Source organism: Chamaea fasciata, unplaced genomic scaffold, assembly GCF_029207755.1.
Source record: "Chamaea fasciata isolate MVZ Bird 193981 ecotype frontalis unplaced genomic scaffold, bChaFas1.0.hap1 SCAF_4, whole genome shotgun sequence".
In the NCBI taxonomy this organism is placed as follows: domain Eukaryota; kingdom Metazoa; phylum Chordata; class Aves; order Passeriformes; family Sylviidae; genus Chamaea; species Chamaea fasciata.
Window position 1 is genome coordinate 22,148,320 of NW_027094089.1, and position 18,510 is coordinate 22,166,829.

Consider the following 18,510-nt stretch of genomic DNA (forward strand, 5'->3'; position numbering starts at 1 on the left):
TTACTTGTAGAGAGAACAATTATAATTACAGCTGTGCTCAGTACTGTCTACACTATTTTTAAAACAACAGCTACACCAAAAATTACAACATTTAAATCTGGTAAGATGTTTTATACAAACTGAAAGGATAATGTTTTCATACTTATAGGTGGAACATAATTGCAACAATTTATGTGCATACTTTTGAGTGTTTACACTTCACAAAAGAGGTTAACAATAATCACATTGTGTCATTCAGCAATCCAAAAGGATTTATAAACTCAGTGAAGAATTAAAAAAAAAAATCACTTAAGGTCTACCAAATCCTACATAGTGACTTACAGGAAATTTTTACATTTTCACTATTAAAAGCCCAGGATTATACCCACATGGACCCCAAACATCATCAATTCCATATATGTAGCAGCAACACTTCCTAACTTGCCTGCAAGTGCTGGGCCAAAGCTGCACTATAAGAGGACAAGAATCAAATAGGCTGTAACAGACCTCACATTTCTAAACAAAGTTTTATAGACATTTCAATGGCTGTACCTTTGGAAACCAGCACTACAGTAATTTTTTTCTAGGACATCACGCTCACTTGTCTCATAAAGTAAGTGCTTAATAAATGCTATCTTGTAAATTATAAATGGTTGTGCAGCTACTAAGTAATGTAGTGAGGAGACTAAACAGTCTTGCCAATAATGGAGAGTATTAGGCAGGAAAGAAAGGAGACATGTAAGTGTGGAAAAAATGGCATGATGTTTAACGTAAAATTGGTGTGGAAAAAAAGGCCTTTTTATTCAGAGGATTTCACAATAGAAAAGTGAGAAAGGCCAACATCCAAATACCTTGATACTTGTTCAAAAATAATTACATACCATGGTATTTCCTTTGGAGTTCTTGCTGGACTTGCTGAGAACTTCCACCATCAGGCCGCATAAAACCCAGGAGCCTTTGTTGTAGATTGGCTGGTGTGCTGAAACTGCAATTTAAAAAACCCCAGAAAACACTAATATGATTAAAAATACTGAATCCCTTAAAGATTAATCTAAAAATTTCATTTTTAGCATCTGAATGTTGAAGCAGGAGACCATACAAACACTTCAACTCAACGAAACACCTATGGGAGTTTTTCAAAAGCTGGACATTAAATATCACATGTAAATTTACCACAATTAATAATACCTTGGGTTTCCAAGTGCTCCTACTGTAGTAAACTGAGAGTTTCTATCCAAAAATTCTTGTAAACCTTTTAGTTCTTGTAGCACACATTCCAGCATACGGGATGGAACACTGCTTTCTATCTGCAAAAGAAAGCAAACTTCTTTACAGAAAGCTGGGTTTTCACACTTCTTTTTCCAAAAAATTCCTGTTTTAAGCTAACAACACTGGAGAGATAAATAAGAGGGTACAACAAATAAACTGTGTATTAGTAAAGACCACTAGAACACAACACGATTTTACCACATTCATTGCGGCAGCACACATATAAAGAGGCAGGAGTCCTCCGAAGATACAGAGTATTCAAGACGCTACTTTCTTTGGCACTCTGTTAACTAAATCAGCTATGCTTCACTACTTCCAACACTAAACTAGAACAAGGATTGAGCACAGGATTCCATTAATAACCACAGCCAGAAAAGATTTTGTTTTGATCATGGACAAAAAGTTAAACAGCAAGATAATAGTTAGGAAAATGATGGAAATTTTTTATGTCCTTCTACAACTGCAGTGACTATCCCAAAGCACTAAAGCATTTTATTTTTAGGGTTTGTCTGGAGGGACTATGCAGAAACCCTAAGTGGGTATCAAGGAAGTGCCATCAGTAAACATGGAGAAAACTGGCCATTGCCAATGAAGAGTAGAGATTATATTAGTTTGGTTTCTTAGAAAGTAACATTTAAAATAATAGCTTAAAAAGACAACTAATTATCAGTTAAGAGCTCAGCACTTAAGAAAACAATGACATGACACACAATGAGTTTTGTACCTAACAGTTTATAACTGAGAATAAAGTTCAAAAGTACTTCAGAAGTTTAAAAGGACTTCAATACTAAAAGAAAGTTCTAAGGACAAAGAATAATATTTTACATACTGCAACAACTTCTCGATTGCCACTTTTGAAAACTCTCTCCACGACTATACTGCCATCCCAAATATTACTGCAAAACAAAAAAGTTCATGTTAAAAGCCAAGTCATTTAACCAAGAATTTTTGCAAGTCTCCTATGTATAACTTCTTTAAAAAGAAACGGTAAAACTTTGAAGTTAAAAATCTAAAATAAAAATTAATTTTGGGTGAAAACAAAATACTCAAAAAACTAGCCATTATATAATTATGAATAGTGCATATATAAATAATTAACGAAATTCCAGATTTTAAAACTTTAATTAAATTAAATTGGACACTTTCAAATACTATAGATGAACATGATTCCCTGGAAATATAGGGTAAACAAACAAGTCTCATAAAAAAAATTTCTTTCCCAGTCAGCATGAAGAGAGGTCACCAACATAGGCAGAATTCTGTTCTTGTTTGGGTTCTTTAGGGCTCAACATCCAAGGCAACAGAATCTTTAGTCCTGCTTCACTGCTCTGACTTAAGCATTCTGATTAAAGATTCTTCATAGAAATTACTTAAAGACAGGACTTTGATCTTGTAAGTCCTTCTGCATTTCTGTTTTGTCCTTCAGTAGGAGTTTAAAATAAACAACTCATAGGTTTGAAAAATAAACTTGCCATTTTCAGAGTCGTGTTTATGCAGTTGATTGCAGGCTCAGCATCTAAGCAACTTTCCTGCCCTAGGCATTCCCTGAATGTATTATTATAAAAAGAGTTGCAAAGATAAGATATTATATAGACAGGTATTTCATGAAGACAATATTTAAATTTACTGATGTCCAATTTAAATGCTATTAATATAGAATGTATCACCTACAAGCACTAGTGCAAAGAAAAACTATGAAACAAACTGAGTGACAGAATTTCTTTTTACAAAGACCTCACCCTATAATTCGGGCAAAGTATATGCAGATGCCATTGTGTCTTCCAGAAAACACTATCTCGGGACCCATCATTCCGCTAATAGATGTACCAGGGTGAGACATGGAATTTCCAGAAGGAAACATGGGAGTTGACATAGCAGGAGGCTGTAAACCTATGGTAAAAATAGGTAAATATTACTCATTTGAATGCCAATTAAAAAAGCCAACTTAAAAAAAAAAAAAAACACAAAAAAAACAAAAAAAGAAGTGTTACCTTGCCCAGATGTCAGAATGCTAGGATTAGAATATGGACTATCAACAGTCAAAGGGGAACCTAAGAAGGAAAAAGAAATAAAGGTAAGGCTGTTGAACGAAATCCAAAACTGCCCCCTCTCAAATCTAAGCCATAAAGTATCTGTGCAAAAGCAGCAATGTTGTTAAATCAAATACTTTAAATGTTTCATTTATAGTTAAGTATCAAATTGCACTCATTTCTTATCAATCAACATTCCACAAGTCAAACAAATGGATACACTTCCATCAAGAACAGCTGAAGTAACATTTTTTCCCAGCATTCGTATGTTAATTTATTGCACACCATCAGTTGTCTGCATTGGATATAATATTGCCCACATACTTTTTGCTGTTCCTCACCTTCTGAATGCTGAACATTGGTAATATTACTTTGCATTTCTACATGGGGCAGATGCACAAACACAACAGCAACACTGTCATCTCAAAACACTAAGTCTGAGACTGTCCACAGCCTCAAGTTCAGCTGTGAATACCCCATCTCCTCCAGCAAATTAAGTCTAAATAGCTAACTTAAGACCTAAAAATATCAGGAACATGTGTGGTCATCTACAAAAATGTCCACATATCATTAACAACCAAGGTGATGTATCACAGAAAAGGCAAAAAAACCTGGCACTCTGAAAATCTGGCTTTTATCAAAGGATACAGTTCTTGCCTAATTTGCTACAGTTCTCTCAACTTGGCAACGCACAACAACACAGATAACACAGTGCCAATGCATTCTCAGAGCACATTGTCATGTGTGCTAAAGCAAAGCACAAATTTGCAGAAAAGCAGCATGCAAATGCATGACTAGACTTTCAACAGTGGGAAAAAGATGAAAATAATTTAATGGCTCCTGGCCTTTTAAGGCTAACATTATTGTTATGTAGTTTTACATGCAAAATTATGAGGCGGTTAAATGAATTTCTGTCAGCAGTGTCTGACCCACCACATGGGACATCCACAATATCAGAACCTTAATTTCACATGACAGTTCTCTACCCTTTGAGCAAACCGAGATAGTAGTAGAAGAATGGTGCCATCTTCCACCTGGACCTGTCACTGAAGCAAAATGGAAACATGTGCTTTGATACTAGGTTTGAAAGAGGCATTTATGACGGAACAACAAAAATACACAAACATTTAGACTTGGGAAAATTACATTTACTCGTAAAATGAGTCTCCTTGTTGCCTATAGAGCTTCCTGCCATTTCCCCCACAACCTAATTTCATTCTTAGTCTGGTCCTACCACCTGTTCTTCCCATAGCTGCTCTCTCCAACTCCGATTTAGTATTACATTCTTATGCCTTGCCTCAGCCCTTGTCCACACTGCTACTGTTCCACACCAAAAGGGTTGGAAAATGATGCCACTGATTCATTAAATTAGCCACTCTTCTCAGAATTTAAATACTAGTAACAGTTTCAACTTGTTCCTTAATTTTACCCTAGTTCACCACATTTTTCTCCAATACTTAGAAATTAGGATACATGTCAAAATATGGTAATGAAATGGAATTTCTTTGAATTCCAGGCAAACAAGTTTACTTCCCAAGTCTGTTGTGTAAAATTGAATGCCACATGTCAGATGAAGGAAGAGGATCTTATACATTAATGAGTTCTTGATTAAAAAAGTATTTATTTAATTCAGTATTTCAATCAGAATTTTAAATTCATCATCATTGATTTCTTTTTTAAAAATCCTCCCAATCTGAAACTGAGTAACGCATATTAAGGGACAGGAACTATAGAAATTTAAGTGAATCTGAAAGTACAAAAAGGCCTTCACTCCAAGAAGGCTCAAGTTCTGAGGAGACAAAATAAGCACTTTTCTCCTTTGTAGGTGGCACTGAAGACTGAAGCAGAAAACAAATGCTGAAGACAGAGCTTTTAAAGGGAGAAATCACTCCAAATGACTAGGTAATTTCTTGATCAAATTTCTTCTTCCTTCTCATAAGCAGTATCTGTAGAGGCATGACAATGGCAATGTAGGTAGAAACTGTTATAGCTACACAGCAACCAACTAAGCTTCAAGAAGTCTGAAATACGTTATTGGTAAGTTGTTCTCCAGCTGTTGAAACTACTCTAGAAGTAACAAATGTATACCTTCTTCACAGTATCTTAACAGAGTATATTCAATATGGACACATAATTTGAGATAACGACCCCCTCACTAAATCCAAAAATCACTCAAGAAAAATGGAAAAAGCTCTTGTCATTAACTAGCTAGTAAATGAAAAATAGTCTATTTTAAACAAAAAGAACACAAGTACTTGTGAAAAGACAAAATACAATATACTCAAGGAAAACAAAAATGTCCAAAACTGTGAAATGCTTGCTACATACCTGCAGAAACCGGAGAACCCAAAATAGGTCCAACATTGCTGGGAGGAGGCAGAGCTGATGGAAATCTCATTTGTGCTTCTCCACCATACCTAAAGTTGGTGAAACCAAAAAATTCTCAACATGTCATACACAGCCCATTCAATTTTCACGCCTTTGAGAATAAACAGCAATTCTGGCGTTCTTTTAAAATGGGGAATAAAAATCCCAGTACAGTTTTAAAGAGAAATTTACCAATTCCAAAGTCAGGCTTATGCTTTAGCATCTTTTCGGGGTTTGCTTCTACAGGGAAGTGGAAAAAAGACACAGTTGAGATGACCTATGGCTGTCTTTCTATCATCCACAAGTAATTTCTATTCATCTCTATCCTACAGTGATATCCATAAGCACTTAGCTACTTCTTCCCTTGCTTACTCCAGAATATCATCCACATTTTGTTTCAGATATTGTGATGAAACTGAATTCAAAAAAGAGCAACTATTCACAACCTACTGAAAAGAGCTGACTGACTTTAACACCTGCACCAGTTTTGGTAAGAAACTATTCAGTTTTTGGGACCACAACACTCCAAGCTGCAACTTTTATCATCACTCTCAACAGCGGTATCTTACCAAAAACAGTTTTCTCACCCTGTAAGGACACCTAAGAGATCTGCAATACAGGGTCACAAGAACCGCATGAAGTGCAATGTGCTGCACCTGGGTCAGGGCAATCCCAGACAGAGCACAGACTGGGAAAAAACTCATTAAGGGCAGTCCTGTGGAGAAACACTTTGGGGTTCTCATAGATGAAGAGCCAGAAATAAACCAACAGTCTGCCTCAAAAGCCGACACTATTCTGGGATGCATCAGTAGAGGACTGGTCAGGTGATTATCCCCTTCCACTCTGTCCTTGTGATACCCCAGATGCACACCATCACTGCATCCAGCTCTGGGGTCCTCACTTCAAGAAAGACTTTGGACCCACTAGAGTAGGTCCACATGAGGCCATGAAGACCATCAGGGTGCTGGAGTAGCTCTGCTGTGAAGACAGATTGAGAGCTGGGTTTGTTCAGCTGGGAGCTGAGAAGACTCTGGGGAGACCTTACATCACCCTTCAGGACTTAAAGGGTGTCTTATAAAGTCAAGGGAGAGCAACTTTTTACAAGAGCAGAGAGTGATGGGACAAGGGAGAATGGTTTTAAACTAACAGATCAAAGAGATTTAGGTTAAGTGTTAGGGAAAATTTTTTTACTGTGAGGTAGGTGAGGCACTGGCATAGCTTGGCCAAAGATGGTGAGGATATTCCATTGATAAAGTATTCAAGGCCAGGATGGATGGGGCCTCAAGCGACATTATCTAGTGGGCAGTATCCCTGCCCAAGGCAGTAGGGTTGAAACTAGATGATCTTTAAGGTCCCTTCCAACACAACCTATTTTGCAACTCTACGTATACAGCAGCTTCTTTAAGACAGCTAATGAAAGTACATGTATTTGCACCATACCAAGGACGTGCAGCACTTAAGATACGTGGGTTAGATTTTAATCCTCCACCGTGCCACAGTGGAAGCTCCTATTTCATCACTCAAACTGCACTGGAAAAAACATACCAAGCTAACAACCACAACCACCAACAAAAAAAAAGCCACAAACCCCAAACCCAGCACCAACACCATCAAAAACATCAACACCAAAAGTTACCAGGCCCTGAACTGGCAGCAGGTTAAAATGCCTGTGTAAGTGTTTAGCGACTGTAGTGATCCTGAGCCTAATATTCAGAATGAAAGACAGAATTAAATCTTACCTGAAGAATGCTCGAGTAGCCCAGGCAGACACTTCTCTATCATATGCAGCATTAGAACAGGCCAAAATAAGGCAAGTGGCACAGGCCTGATCCTCCTAGAGAATATTACAATGTTAGCATGGTGTCTTTTATGAAGTCGGCAATAAACGAAGAGAAGTTATATTCCTCAATAACTAAAACAGTGAATACTTTCTGCATAATTTTATGCCAGGGAAATCAGCTCTTCTGAATTATAGGCAAGTGAATCCTAGCAAATTATTCCACTGTATCAGGTAAGTTTTTGCTATACAGTTTTTGCAAACTCAGTGCTACTATTGATAAGGAACAATCTCCATGCCTGACATTTAAATATGACTAAGATTCATGCAATTTCTACAAACACAAAAACATAAATTACAATTGTGTTTGATGAAAAAGCATTTGTAAAAATCGATGTTTGCATATTCTAATCTGTTACAATACCAATTATGTCCTTCCCAAGCACAAGAGAATAGGTTACAATGAACACTCACTACAGACACTACACAATACTAATTGTATCAAAATTGTAATCCACAATAACCAAACTTCCACTTGTTTCTTGTTTACCTTAAACTACTAATAAAAAAGAATACCCAGACCAACTACAAACATTTCTACTGGCCTTCAAAATATAAAAAATCTCTTGTAGTGGTAGGACTTCAACTCTTTTAGAAACTCTTCCTCTCCTGCTCTCAGATGAACTACTTTCTAAACTCATTTCTGCATACAAGACATAGGAATTTCAGGGAAAGTGAATTACACATTTGTTTTCAGACATCATAAAATGAGAAATTATTTCTCTATACAATATAGCCTTAGGTAGACAAAAGAAGAAAAATTACCAATTGCCAATTACTTTAATTTGTAAATTAACCAGAAGGTTGCAGCAACAATGAAAAGATGACAAGTCCTTCATTTTTCATAACAAATCAAAAGCTCTTACCTGATGCAACTTGAAAAATCTCTCAATCTCTTCTCCATCTCCACCTGTATTGCTCACAAGCAGATGCCGCAGCTGATCGACAGGTCTGAGTTTATGAAACATAAAGCTTCCCTAAACGTAAGGCAAAGCAAGTTAGACTAAAGTTATCTTCACTCTGTTTTATCACAACACATCCATCCCCCATAATGTTTATTTTTGGAACTCTGAGTTTTCCTCCACTGTACCACTGGATTAAAACGTACCTGGTGCCCAAAGCCTAGCTCCCAATCACTAGTGAACCAAGGAAAGGGAGGCAAGTACTGCAGTGACTGTAAATAAACTCTCCATAAACTGAGTTAATTTTGTTATTCTTAGCCTAACATAAAGCATAGAATATAAGTATATACAAGTATATGCAGAAGAAAAAAAGCTTTGTGTATCTTGCAAATCCTGAAAACTGCCTGGAAAAAAAATGCTTGAGGAATTCAAGGCATGGTAAGACTTCACATTAATCACCTTCTCTGTATTCAAACTAACTACTGGAAAGAGCCCAATTAATGCACTTAACAACACAGCTGCTATTAAACAAATGCCGCTTGCAGGTCAAGAGTTTGCAAGACATTAATATTTAAACATTATTTTAAATAGCCCACTGGTCAAGATACCGAGTGCCAAAAATATTGCTAAACATAATCAGAAAAGTAGGAAAGTTCACTTCTCTCTTTTAGTGGGTTTTTTTCCTAAAACCCTCTCAAAAAAACCCCCCTTTTGTAACTTTTTTTATGACAAATAAGAACTTATTAATTCAAATTTCAATTGCCAACAATATTTACTTGAACTGTATTTTCTGGGCAGACAGTTACTGTTTCAATTTCACATTATCAATAGCAAAAACAAGGCTAAAAGAACTTCTCAGGTTTGTATCTGCAAGGGTTTCTGGAGAGCAACAAAAACTATTAATACACTGTATAAAATAAGGTGATCTAAAACCTTTGAGTAAATCTAAAAATAGGTACAGACTGTTCCAGCTATCTTCTTCCTGATTCCTTTCCATGTTCATAATATAATCCTTAAAACATATCTAAAATGAGTCATGTACAGGTTCAGATGAGAAGTCCAATTTCATACTTAATTCTTCTGGTAACCTATACCAAGAAAAGTAATACTCACTTGGGCTGAAAGCAGAACAAACTTCTTAGGTGGCAGCATGTGTTGCTGCACAACAACAGGTGAATCAGTTATGGGAATAATGTCTTTATTTAGTGGTGTTACAATCTTCTGAACCTTGAATTCATCAATAGCAGAAAGAGCCCAGGAATGTCCATCAACATGGGTCGTCATCTAAACAACAGATAGATATTATCCAAAGTTTGGTAGCAGACATGGGTTTTGTACATTCATAGTAATATTTTACTATTTACCAATTAAACATTACACAGAATAGAATCTGCTCCTCACAAAAAGAAACCCAAAGAAAGTAAGTTCTTGTACTGCCTAACAGAAAGTTACCACCAAATTTACAGCTACATATACATTGCTGCTTTTAGGAGAAAGGGAATAATATATTGCTTCTTTTGGGGGACAGCAATATTTACATTTACATGTAAAACAACTTGCAAAGTAAGACTGCTACAATATAAACAGCAAGCATCTACTAACCACATAAGCACCACAGGCATCATGAATTTAAAAGATTTCTTAAAAAAAAAAAAGAAAAAAAAAAAGCTTCAACTGTATTACAAAGGTGTACAAGACTTTAGCAGCTGGCAGCAGTACTTCAAATATAACTCAGGAAGAGACATATACTAGTGAAGATATTCCAGAAAACTATGTATGCTAACCAGGAAGAATTGCTGCTCAAGAACAGGCTGCAGTTTTGTTTGAGAAACCTAGCTGCCTGATGCTGTCAGATGCCTTGGGAAAAAAGAGGTTGGTACTTGGGATATTTATGTCTGTTTGCAGGGAAGGGATCTGAAAAAAAACTATAAGGTTCCTTTGTAAGTTATTAATTAAAACAGCAGATTAATCAAAACTTTGAAGCTTTTAACTTACACAGTCCCTCCATTCACTCCAACTCCGCTGTTTCTTCAGTAACACTTTTTTGCCTATTTTGACAGCCCTCTACATCAGAAGACTTGAAATGTCTTTCAGAGATGTAATGTTTTCCCTGAATTGACTCATAACTTACATCCTCCGAATTTTTCTTACAAACCCACTTACATAACAATCAGGAAAATCAAAGTCAGAAACCACCCCCCATGAAATAATGAAGACATTAATTATGTGTGGATTTTAATGAAGATATGGCATATAAGTTTAAATAAGGAATCTCTAAGTTTCTAGCATCTACATTTTAAACAACCTTTATCAAATATACTGATTAACACCATTACAGACTGAAGGCCATGTTCTTCTGTGCTTGTGCACAATATGCAGAATTGCTAGACACGACAGCACTCTTAAATATTAATTAGAAGTCAAGTATTAGAAGTTAAGGCAATTGCTTTTGACATACTGGTTGCATCAAGCTAAAAAAAGTATGTTTGAATTAGGGATCCCTAATAAGAGAGACTTATTCAGCTTTGTGAGAGTTACCGAACTACACATGAAGTTTTCTGTGATCTACTTATTTCTTGCAGACAGTATTATTCAGACATCTGTTATTAAGAAAGAAAACATAATACCTAGATTTCATCAAAATCATTCAGAAGTTTGCTTTATACCTGCGTTTCCATCATTGGCTTTTGAAAAGGGAAAGAATCATGATTGACACACCACAGGATGTCATTATCTTCATTTTCTGAAGCTGCCATCAACAGGACCCCTAGCAAGAATAGCAACAGTAAGTCCATAATTAGAAGCAATCATCGTGCATTAAACGCAAACTTATTAATTAATTCCTAAGTTAGCAGAACTCCATCTTTAAGTCATTATCATACAATCTGAACAGCAAATAATATCTCCTGGATTTGTATGTCATATGGTACCTCAAAAGGTCACTTTTAACCCCATTTGCCATCTAAAAGGTAAAACAGATGTCTACAGGGATCAAAATAATAGTGATTGTCACACAAAAAATAATCTCATCTGAGCCATGTTCCACCGCTTACCTTTGCTATAAAGAGCTCTGTGAACCTTTGCAGGTTTCTCTACATTCGAAGAAGCAGAAAATCCAGGTGGCAAACGGATATGGACTAAGGTTAACATGGAAGGACGAGCTGTTGGATGTTTAAATTGTGACGTACTAAAATATAGTCTGACACCTGAACAGAAGATAAAAAAGGTCACAGACTGTGCAGATACCATTTATCAGTTTAAGTAGAGTGGAATTAGCATTGTTTTTTTTACCTGCATGCGTGATTGCTAGTAGTTGACAGTCTATGGATTCTGAATTTTCAATCACTGCTATTTGAATAATAGGCTTAAATACAGAACGATCAATTGTTCTGAAAAATAAAACAAAAAAACTCCGATACACTTTTAATCCAAAGAAACAGGCAAATTCTTCAAAATTGTACTGTGAAGCTATGGGCCTTAAAGGAAGCCTCTTACGATGCAACTGTCATGAACATACCTGGCAATGCTCCCTGCAGCAGAAACTATTGCATTTTGTGAAAGAGAAGTAACCCTGGTCATTCCTTGACCATCTTGCCCCAAATCATAAACCTGCAATTAAATAACACATCTTAGTGATTTACAAATGAAATAATAAATTCAGTCTCACTTATCAACAAGCAACTCAAGCAGCATTTTTATTTTGTACTCATGCTCCCATAGAATTGAGGCTACTCTTTTCTCAGGAAAGAAGGATTTCAAGTCTTCAGCACACACATTGCTACAAAAAGATAAACAAGAGTAAGGGCCTGACATAGCTACAGAGAATTCTCAGGTACTGAGGTAAACTTACAAAGGTACCTGTACACTACTACACATATTAATAACCGACCAAAGAATCATAGGAAGTTACATACTTGCAAGACTCCTTTTTCTGAGCGGGTGTATAAGATATTTCGAGAGTTGTCAATGGCGATTTGAACTACAGGATCTGGAGAGGTAGAAAAAAAGGAAGAACCAGTAAATCAACACTGGACTTCAGAAAACAAGTTTAGGACAGAATATATATAAAATAATGAATTTTAAGTTCACAAAAATTGCACTTTTATACAGGACTGCTACTGTAAGTGATTTAAATCAGCAATCAACTAATGCAACTGCTAGCAAACAACAAAAAAAATCCCAGAGCAAAAAAATGTAATTTCAAAATAATCTTTCACTTAGCAGTGAAAGAGAGTAAGACTATTCACTTATACATTTTCCATATTCATGGTGATGCCACTAAACGCATTTAAATTCTATGCTACAGATCACTAACTTTAGTCAGAAATGTCAATTTTTTCAGGCTTTGATATCTATATCCTGAACTAAACACACAATCTGTCTCGATTTGTCCAATTCTTTCACAATAATCAACCACTGCAAGTATAACTGACAATAACTAAGTGCTCTGACTGACTTCTTGGTAGTATTATTTTAGAAGGTTATGATGAACTGTTGGCTAAAAAAAGAACTTGAATGTCAATACTTACCATCCTCTGAGAACGTGAACTGTAGCAACGAAGGAATAAGAAAAGATAGCGCACTCTTTGAATGATTTATTTTCCTACAGCGCTGGCTAAACCAGCCTGCTTCAGCCTACAATTTAAAACAAATACAGCATTGAAAGAAAAAGCAAAACAAAAACCTAACTAGGAGCAGTATTAAAAAAGTCATTCAAAGGATGAGTATGAAAACAAGTAAAGATCTAACCGCAAACTATTCATTTAATTGAACAAGTATGTATTCCTCAATGGAAAGAAAACAGCGATCATTAAAAGGAAAATTCTGCATTAAAAAGAGGGTGCAGATGTTGCAATTTGAATTTTTAAAATTGACCAAAACTGCACTGCTATACCCCACATAAATATTCTTCAAAAAAAATGCATCTACCCTAAGGTGTTGCATCCAGACATGCAACACAATTCTAGAAGACACTGCAAAGTTGACACGTTCTAGAACTATTACTGCTGAGATCCCACAACAGTGAAACAATAAAAAAAGCCTGCGTGTAAAACCCGCAGTCACCTGGTATGCTACTTCATATAAGCAGCCATCTTTTCCTGCCAGAAAGATCCTCCCGTTATCAGTGGATGTGATTGCCAGGATGTAGGTGTTGTCAGTAGGGAGTGAATACAGAGGATCTGGTAGGAGTTGCATTCCTCCAGACATGCTGTCATTGAGAGATCCAGTACCTTCAGTAAACAAGCATAAATCCTCTTTAGTCCTTAAGCTGTGTTAATAAAAAATACAGGTCTGGGAAAAGAAACATTTCAGAAACCAGAAAAAATAACAGCAGGTTTCATAGTTATTGAGTATGGTCTGGAACACCTTTTGTCCAATGTGAACTGCAGAGTAACAAATTCATTCTGTGTAGGTTTCCAAAGAAGGAAATGCAATGTTTATAATTTCTATAGACTGTTCTCTCCTCTAAATCACATCAACTCCAAAACAGAGGTTTCTACTTGTTTTCTCTTTCACATCAACATATGATTAAAAAAACAAAAAGTAGTATAGTCCTCTTACTGTCACCAAACAATTTTTTCTCTTAGTATACATGGCATAAAACATGTTATCAGGTTCTCAAAATTTTGTGGTTGGAATACAAATGCCAACAAAGCTAATGAGCTCTATTCACCAGTTTCACGATTCATGCTCCTGTCTTCTCTCTCTCTCTCCAATATGCTGTTAAATTAACAGGCACACCTCTTTTGAAAGCTCTTTTACATTAAATAGGTGAGTAATAAAACTCAATGCTCCTCATGGAGACCGTGATCCAGTCCATGGTATCTTTCCTGCTTGTAACATGATTTAAAGACTTAAAAACTAGCAAGGACTTGGCACATGGGGTTTTTTTTTTAATTTCTTGAATGACTGCTAATAAAACTGCAATGTGTAAACACATAGGAATTTAACATACTGCCATGTGTTAATACACAACTGGAAATAAGGGGAGAAGAGAGAATTACCTGACAGGATATTAGAACAATGAAGCCCTAAAATCACAATATCCACAGGAGTAGCCAGAACAAGTAAGTGTCGTACATGAGGCTGGAAGATTCCTAAATAAAAAAAAAAACCAAAAACTTTCGTTTACACCCCACTTCTCTGATCACAATGATATAAGCAAATAAATCCATTGGAAAACCACATCAACTGATTATACAGAACAGTCATATGCTAAGCCTAATGATCTATGAAATTCTAAAATTAGAAACAGCCAGCAGCTCAACGTCCACCTCACTAAATACAGGATTTTAAAACTACATTTCTCTTACCAACATGCTTCTTTTAAACTCAACTCACTTGCCAATTCAACTTGGACTTTAATGTTATCTTAGCAGTAGATACTGAAATAACTGGGAGGGCTAGAAACCAGAATCTCATGGAAATTATCACATGAATATGTAAATTTATAAGGAGCACAAATGTTAAAACATGATGTGGCAAAAAATGCAAGCTTATTATCAGTGAAAGTAACTGTTAAACAATACATTATTTTTGGCTCATAATTCATTTTATAATGCCCCTAAAATCAAAACAAACCCATATATTCTATGTGTACATATATACACACATACAAACCAGAGATTTTCACATATCATAGAATCATTGAGGCTGGAAAAGACCTCTAGGTCCACCAAATCCAACCTTGAGATTGAATACCACCATGCCAACTAAACCATAGCACCATGTGCCACATGCATGCATTAAACACATGTGTGCATTAATATCTACACATATATAAAACCCAAAAACATATTCTGGTCCTTTTATTACTTTATATTGTATTATTTGTATAAAATACAAATACATACACCTAAAGACTAAAAAAAAACATACAGAAGATTAAGTACTGTCCAATTCTTATCTCTGTCATAATATTCCTTACCTGCCTTTGGCTTTACAAGGCCCACTGCAAGAATTGTTTCACTGAGGCCATCAAAATAAGCCAGATCTCCTCTGTCAAAAAATAAACAAAAAACTGCATTATATTTGTCATATAGCATCACATAGCAACAAAGTAAATGAAATCAATGTATATTTAAAAATTAATACTTCTGCAATACTCTGAAACCACCTACATCTTTCACTTTCAGTGAGTTTGAGTCGAGTTGCTTGAAGCTCCTATAGTTGAGTTTCAAACGTAAAATCCGACTGCAGTATTTTATATTTTTGCATTTTGTTAATGCATACAGTCTACTCTGAATTACATAATGCAGCATCTGCAATACTGATTAACATGAAGAGAAAGAAATCACATGGATTTTTCCCCCATGAAAATAACCTCATACAAAATTTCCCAACTTCTTCCTCACTATCTATCACTAACACCATGCAGCACTGTTGTCTTTGGGGAATGTATTTCATACACTCTGACACAATGTAAGTGTTTAGATTGTAGCTAATCCGAACTTTGTTTTTTTTAGGATACCCAACAATATGTACAAAGCAATTCTTACTACACAAATGCTTTATTTGCCCACTATGTGGGCAAATAAAGAAGCAAAGAAGCAAACTATAAACTTATCAATGCCATTTCAAAATGTAATGAACTTATTTTCAGTTTTACACATCCATAAAATAAACAAGGATGGAGAGCTTCAATTACAACACCTCAAAATACTAACACCCTATTACTCACCATTGCAGGAATGACTGCTCAATGCAACTCAGTACTTACTAATACTTATAAAAGTTAGGCAACTGGAGGATATTTTATCTACCTTTTCAGCACAAGCAAAGCCTTTGAATAAGAAGAGCAGTAACTTTAGATACTAGATATGTCTGACCCAAAGCAAATTCCTTTTTCCTTTCTCTCACCTGTAAATGATTCGGCAGTAATATTAATATCTCTTAGAGATACTTAAATACTTACTATTCAAAAGTTATAGTAAAAATCTAAAAGGAATTAACATCAGTTTAACTCAACAGCACACCTCCGTGCTTCCAGTAAACAATCTCCCACTGCTGCAGTTGCTTATTTCTGGTATAATACCAATAAAATAACATCAGGAATGCGCCCTCTACATACCCATCTTCATAGTTCCACAAAAAGATGTCGCTATCAATGGTCAGCCAAGCTCTGCTGATCTCTGGAAATACTCCCATCATACAATTGCACTGCATATCTGAAGCACTGCTGATGTAAGGATTAAATGCACTTTGGGTAGCAACAGCAAAATCCTCTTCAGAGCATTAAAAAAAATCATTAATATACACTATTACACAAACTACACACTTCAAAATTCTTTATTTAGAAACCAATTCCACCGACAACTCTACACAAATGCACCCTGCTACCACTTAGACAGTTATTAAGAGAACTGAAACCACATTAAAGTTTTTTGCTGGGAGTCTGACAAAAAGATTGGGGAAGAAAAATATGGAGGAAAGACATTTCTAATATTACTTCTTACACAATCTCAGCCATTTGTTTACACAAGGATACGTCCAAATTGCTCCACTAGCTCTGGTGGAAGTGGGACTCGGCGGACTGAGCTGATTTCTGGAAGATTGGGTATTGACAGCAGACCTGGTCCTTGTAAAGGATAATCCATATCTGACATACCAGATACAGTTGGGCTACCTGCAAGAACAACAACAATAACAACAAAAGCCTTGATGCTGCAGAGGCTTCGAACATGTAAGTATCACTATACATAAGACACATGTGAACAAAGGTTTTTGTAAGAGCAAAACCACAAATAATAAATTTAAGTCTCAGATCAGACAACAGCAAACAGATTTGCAAACTCTTATAACAACTCACCCAGACCTCAGCCAACCCTTTACCGCCTTTTTCCTGTGATACCCTGCAGTTCTTTTTCCATTGTATGGCCAGACATTCACATGAACAAGCCAGAAGCATATTCTTTCACCCAGAAAGGCTGTCTGTACTCCCAGTACCGACTTAAAAACAGCTGCAAACATCCCCTGTTTTATGTGCTGTGTACCCACGACACTGCCAGAGCAGTTACACTGTGGCCATGCACATCACTGCACAACAGAACACAGATTTTGCATCCAGCCACCTCTAGATATACAGGACTAGAATGCCTCTTCAGAGCCCACTTTGTCAGTCAGTTGGCACTAATGGAGAAGGAAATGCTGCCTCCATGTGCTAAGGAGAACAAAACAAAATTTTGTGGGACGAAGTACACTTTATATCGTAAGTGTGACACAAAGCTACAGACAAAAAAAAGTCAAACAAGCTTATGACAGCTTTCCAGGCTGCTTATAACTTAGGCATGGTGGTGGGCACATGGCTACCATAACAGCATTCTTCACGGGACTTCCGAAAAGGAAGAACGGAAAAATAGGGGCGTTTTCATCACTTTTTAGAGGGGCACGAGGGACCTGAAGCCCAGTCGTCCTGCAGTGTTCACATCCACAAGTCTCACCCGCGCACTGAAGCGGACAAAACACGGACCCCACCCCACCCTGCGACCGAGACGCCTCCTTACACCCGGCCCCACTCCCCGAGCAGAGCCCACAGCCCGCACGCGTGTCCGGCCGGGCCGCGCCCGTCGAGGCGGCCCCGCGGCGGGGCCCGGGGCCACAGGGACCCCGAGCGGGCGCTCCTCACTCACCCGGCGCCGGCACCGCCAGCAGCTCCGAGAGGTCCGGGTAGCAGCGGTCATCCTGGATCTGCCGGTCGATAATGCGGCCGGCGATCTCCAGCGCCTCCTGCGCTGCGGGTGCGGCCGGACTCGTGGCGGCTGGCATCGCGACGGAGGCGACACCGGCGACAGAAGGACAGCGGCGACACGGCGATGGCGGGGCCGCACTCCCGCGCCGCTCCACCGCCCGCCCAATCCCGGCAGGCCCCACGCGCCAGGTCACTTCCGGCGGCGGGAAACGGAGGAAGGGAAGGGAAGGGAAGGGAAGGGAAGGGAAGGGAAGGGAAGGGAAGGGAAGGGAAGGGAAGGGAAGGGAAGGGAAGGGAAGGGAAGGGAAGGGAAGGGAAGGGAAGGGAAGGGAAGGGAAGGGAAGGGAAGGGAAGGGAAGGGAAGGGAAGGGAAGGGAAGGGAAGAGAAAAAGGGAAGGGAAGGGAAGGGAAGAGAAAAAGGGAAGGGAAGGGCCGCGC

At 37.5% G+C, this 18,510-nt stretch overlaps 1 protein-coding gene across 2 annotated transcripts in view; it reads right to left on the reverse strand.

Annotated features, from left to right (window-relative positions):
• Positions 1–18,092, reverse strand: part of NUP155 (nucleoporin 155) — a 29,235-nt gene extending 11,143 nt beyond the window's left edge. The window contains exons 1-22 of one of the 2 annotated variants that reach the window (XM_066181069.1): positions 18,014–18,092; positions 16,873–17,010; positions 16,456–16,552; positions 15,313–15,383; positions 14,390–14,482; positions 13,449–13,615; positions 12,914–13,019; positions 12,299–12,372; positions 11,902–11,993; positions 11,676–11,773; positions 11,438–11,590; positions 11,051–11,151; positions 9,498–9,668; positions 8,349–8,459; positions 7,385–7,479; positions 5,607–5,695; positions 4,265–4,324; positions 3,240–3,299; positions 2,988–3,138; positions 2,078–2,144; positions 1,168–1,286; positions 861–964 (exon numbers count right to left, since the gene is read on the reverse strand). In XM_066181069.1, coding sequence (XP_066037166.1) covers positions 861–964; positions 1,168–1,286; positions 2,078–2,144; positions 2,988–3,138; positions 3,240–3,299; positions 4,265–4,324; positions 5,607–5,695; positions 7,385–7,479; positions 8,349–8,459; positions 9,498–9,668; positions 11,051–11,151; positions 11,438–11,590; positions 11,676–11,773; positions 11,902–11,993; positions 12,299–12,372; positions 12,914–13,019; positions 13,449–13,615; positions 14,390–14,482; positions 15,313–15,383; positions 16,456–16,552; positions 16,873–16,990 — 2,197 coding nt within the window. In that variant the 5' untranslated portion in view covers positions 16,991–17,010; positions 18,014–18,092. The remainder of the gene's footprint in view (positions 1–860; positions 965–1,167; positions 1,287–2,077; positions 2,145–2,987; positions 3,139–3,239; positions 3,300–4,264; positions 4,325–5,606; positions 5,696–7,384; positions 7,480–8,348; positions 8,460–9,497; positions 9,669–11,050; positions 11,152–11,437; positions 11,591–11,675; positions 11,774–11,901; positions 11,994–12,298; positions 12,373–12,913; positions 13,020–13,448; positions 13,616–14,389; positions 14,483–15,312; positions 15,384–16,455; positions 16,553–16,872; positions 17,011–18,013) is intronic. The other variant, XM_066181070.1, reaches the window with a different exon arrangement.
• Positions 18,093–18,510: the final 418 nt, after the last annotated feature.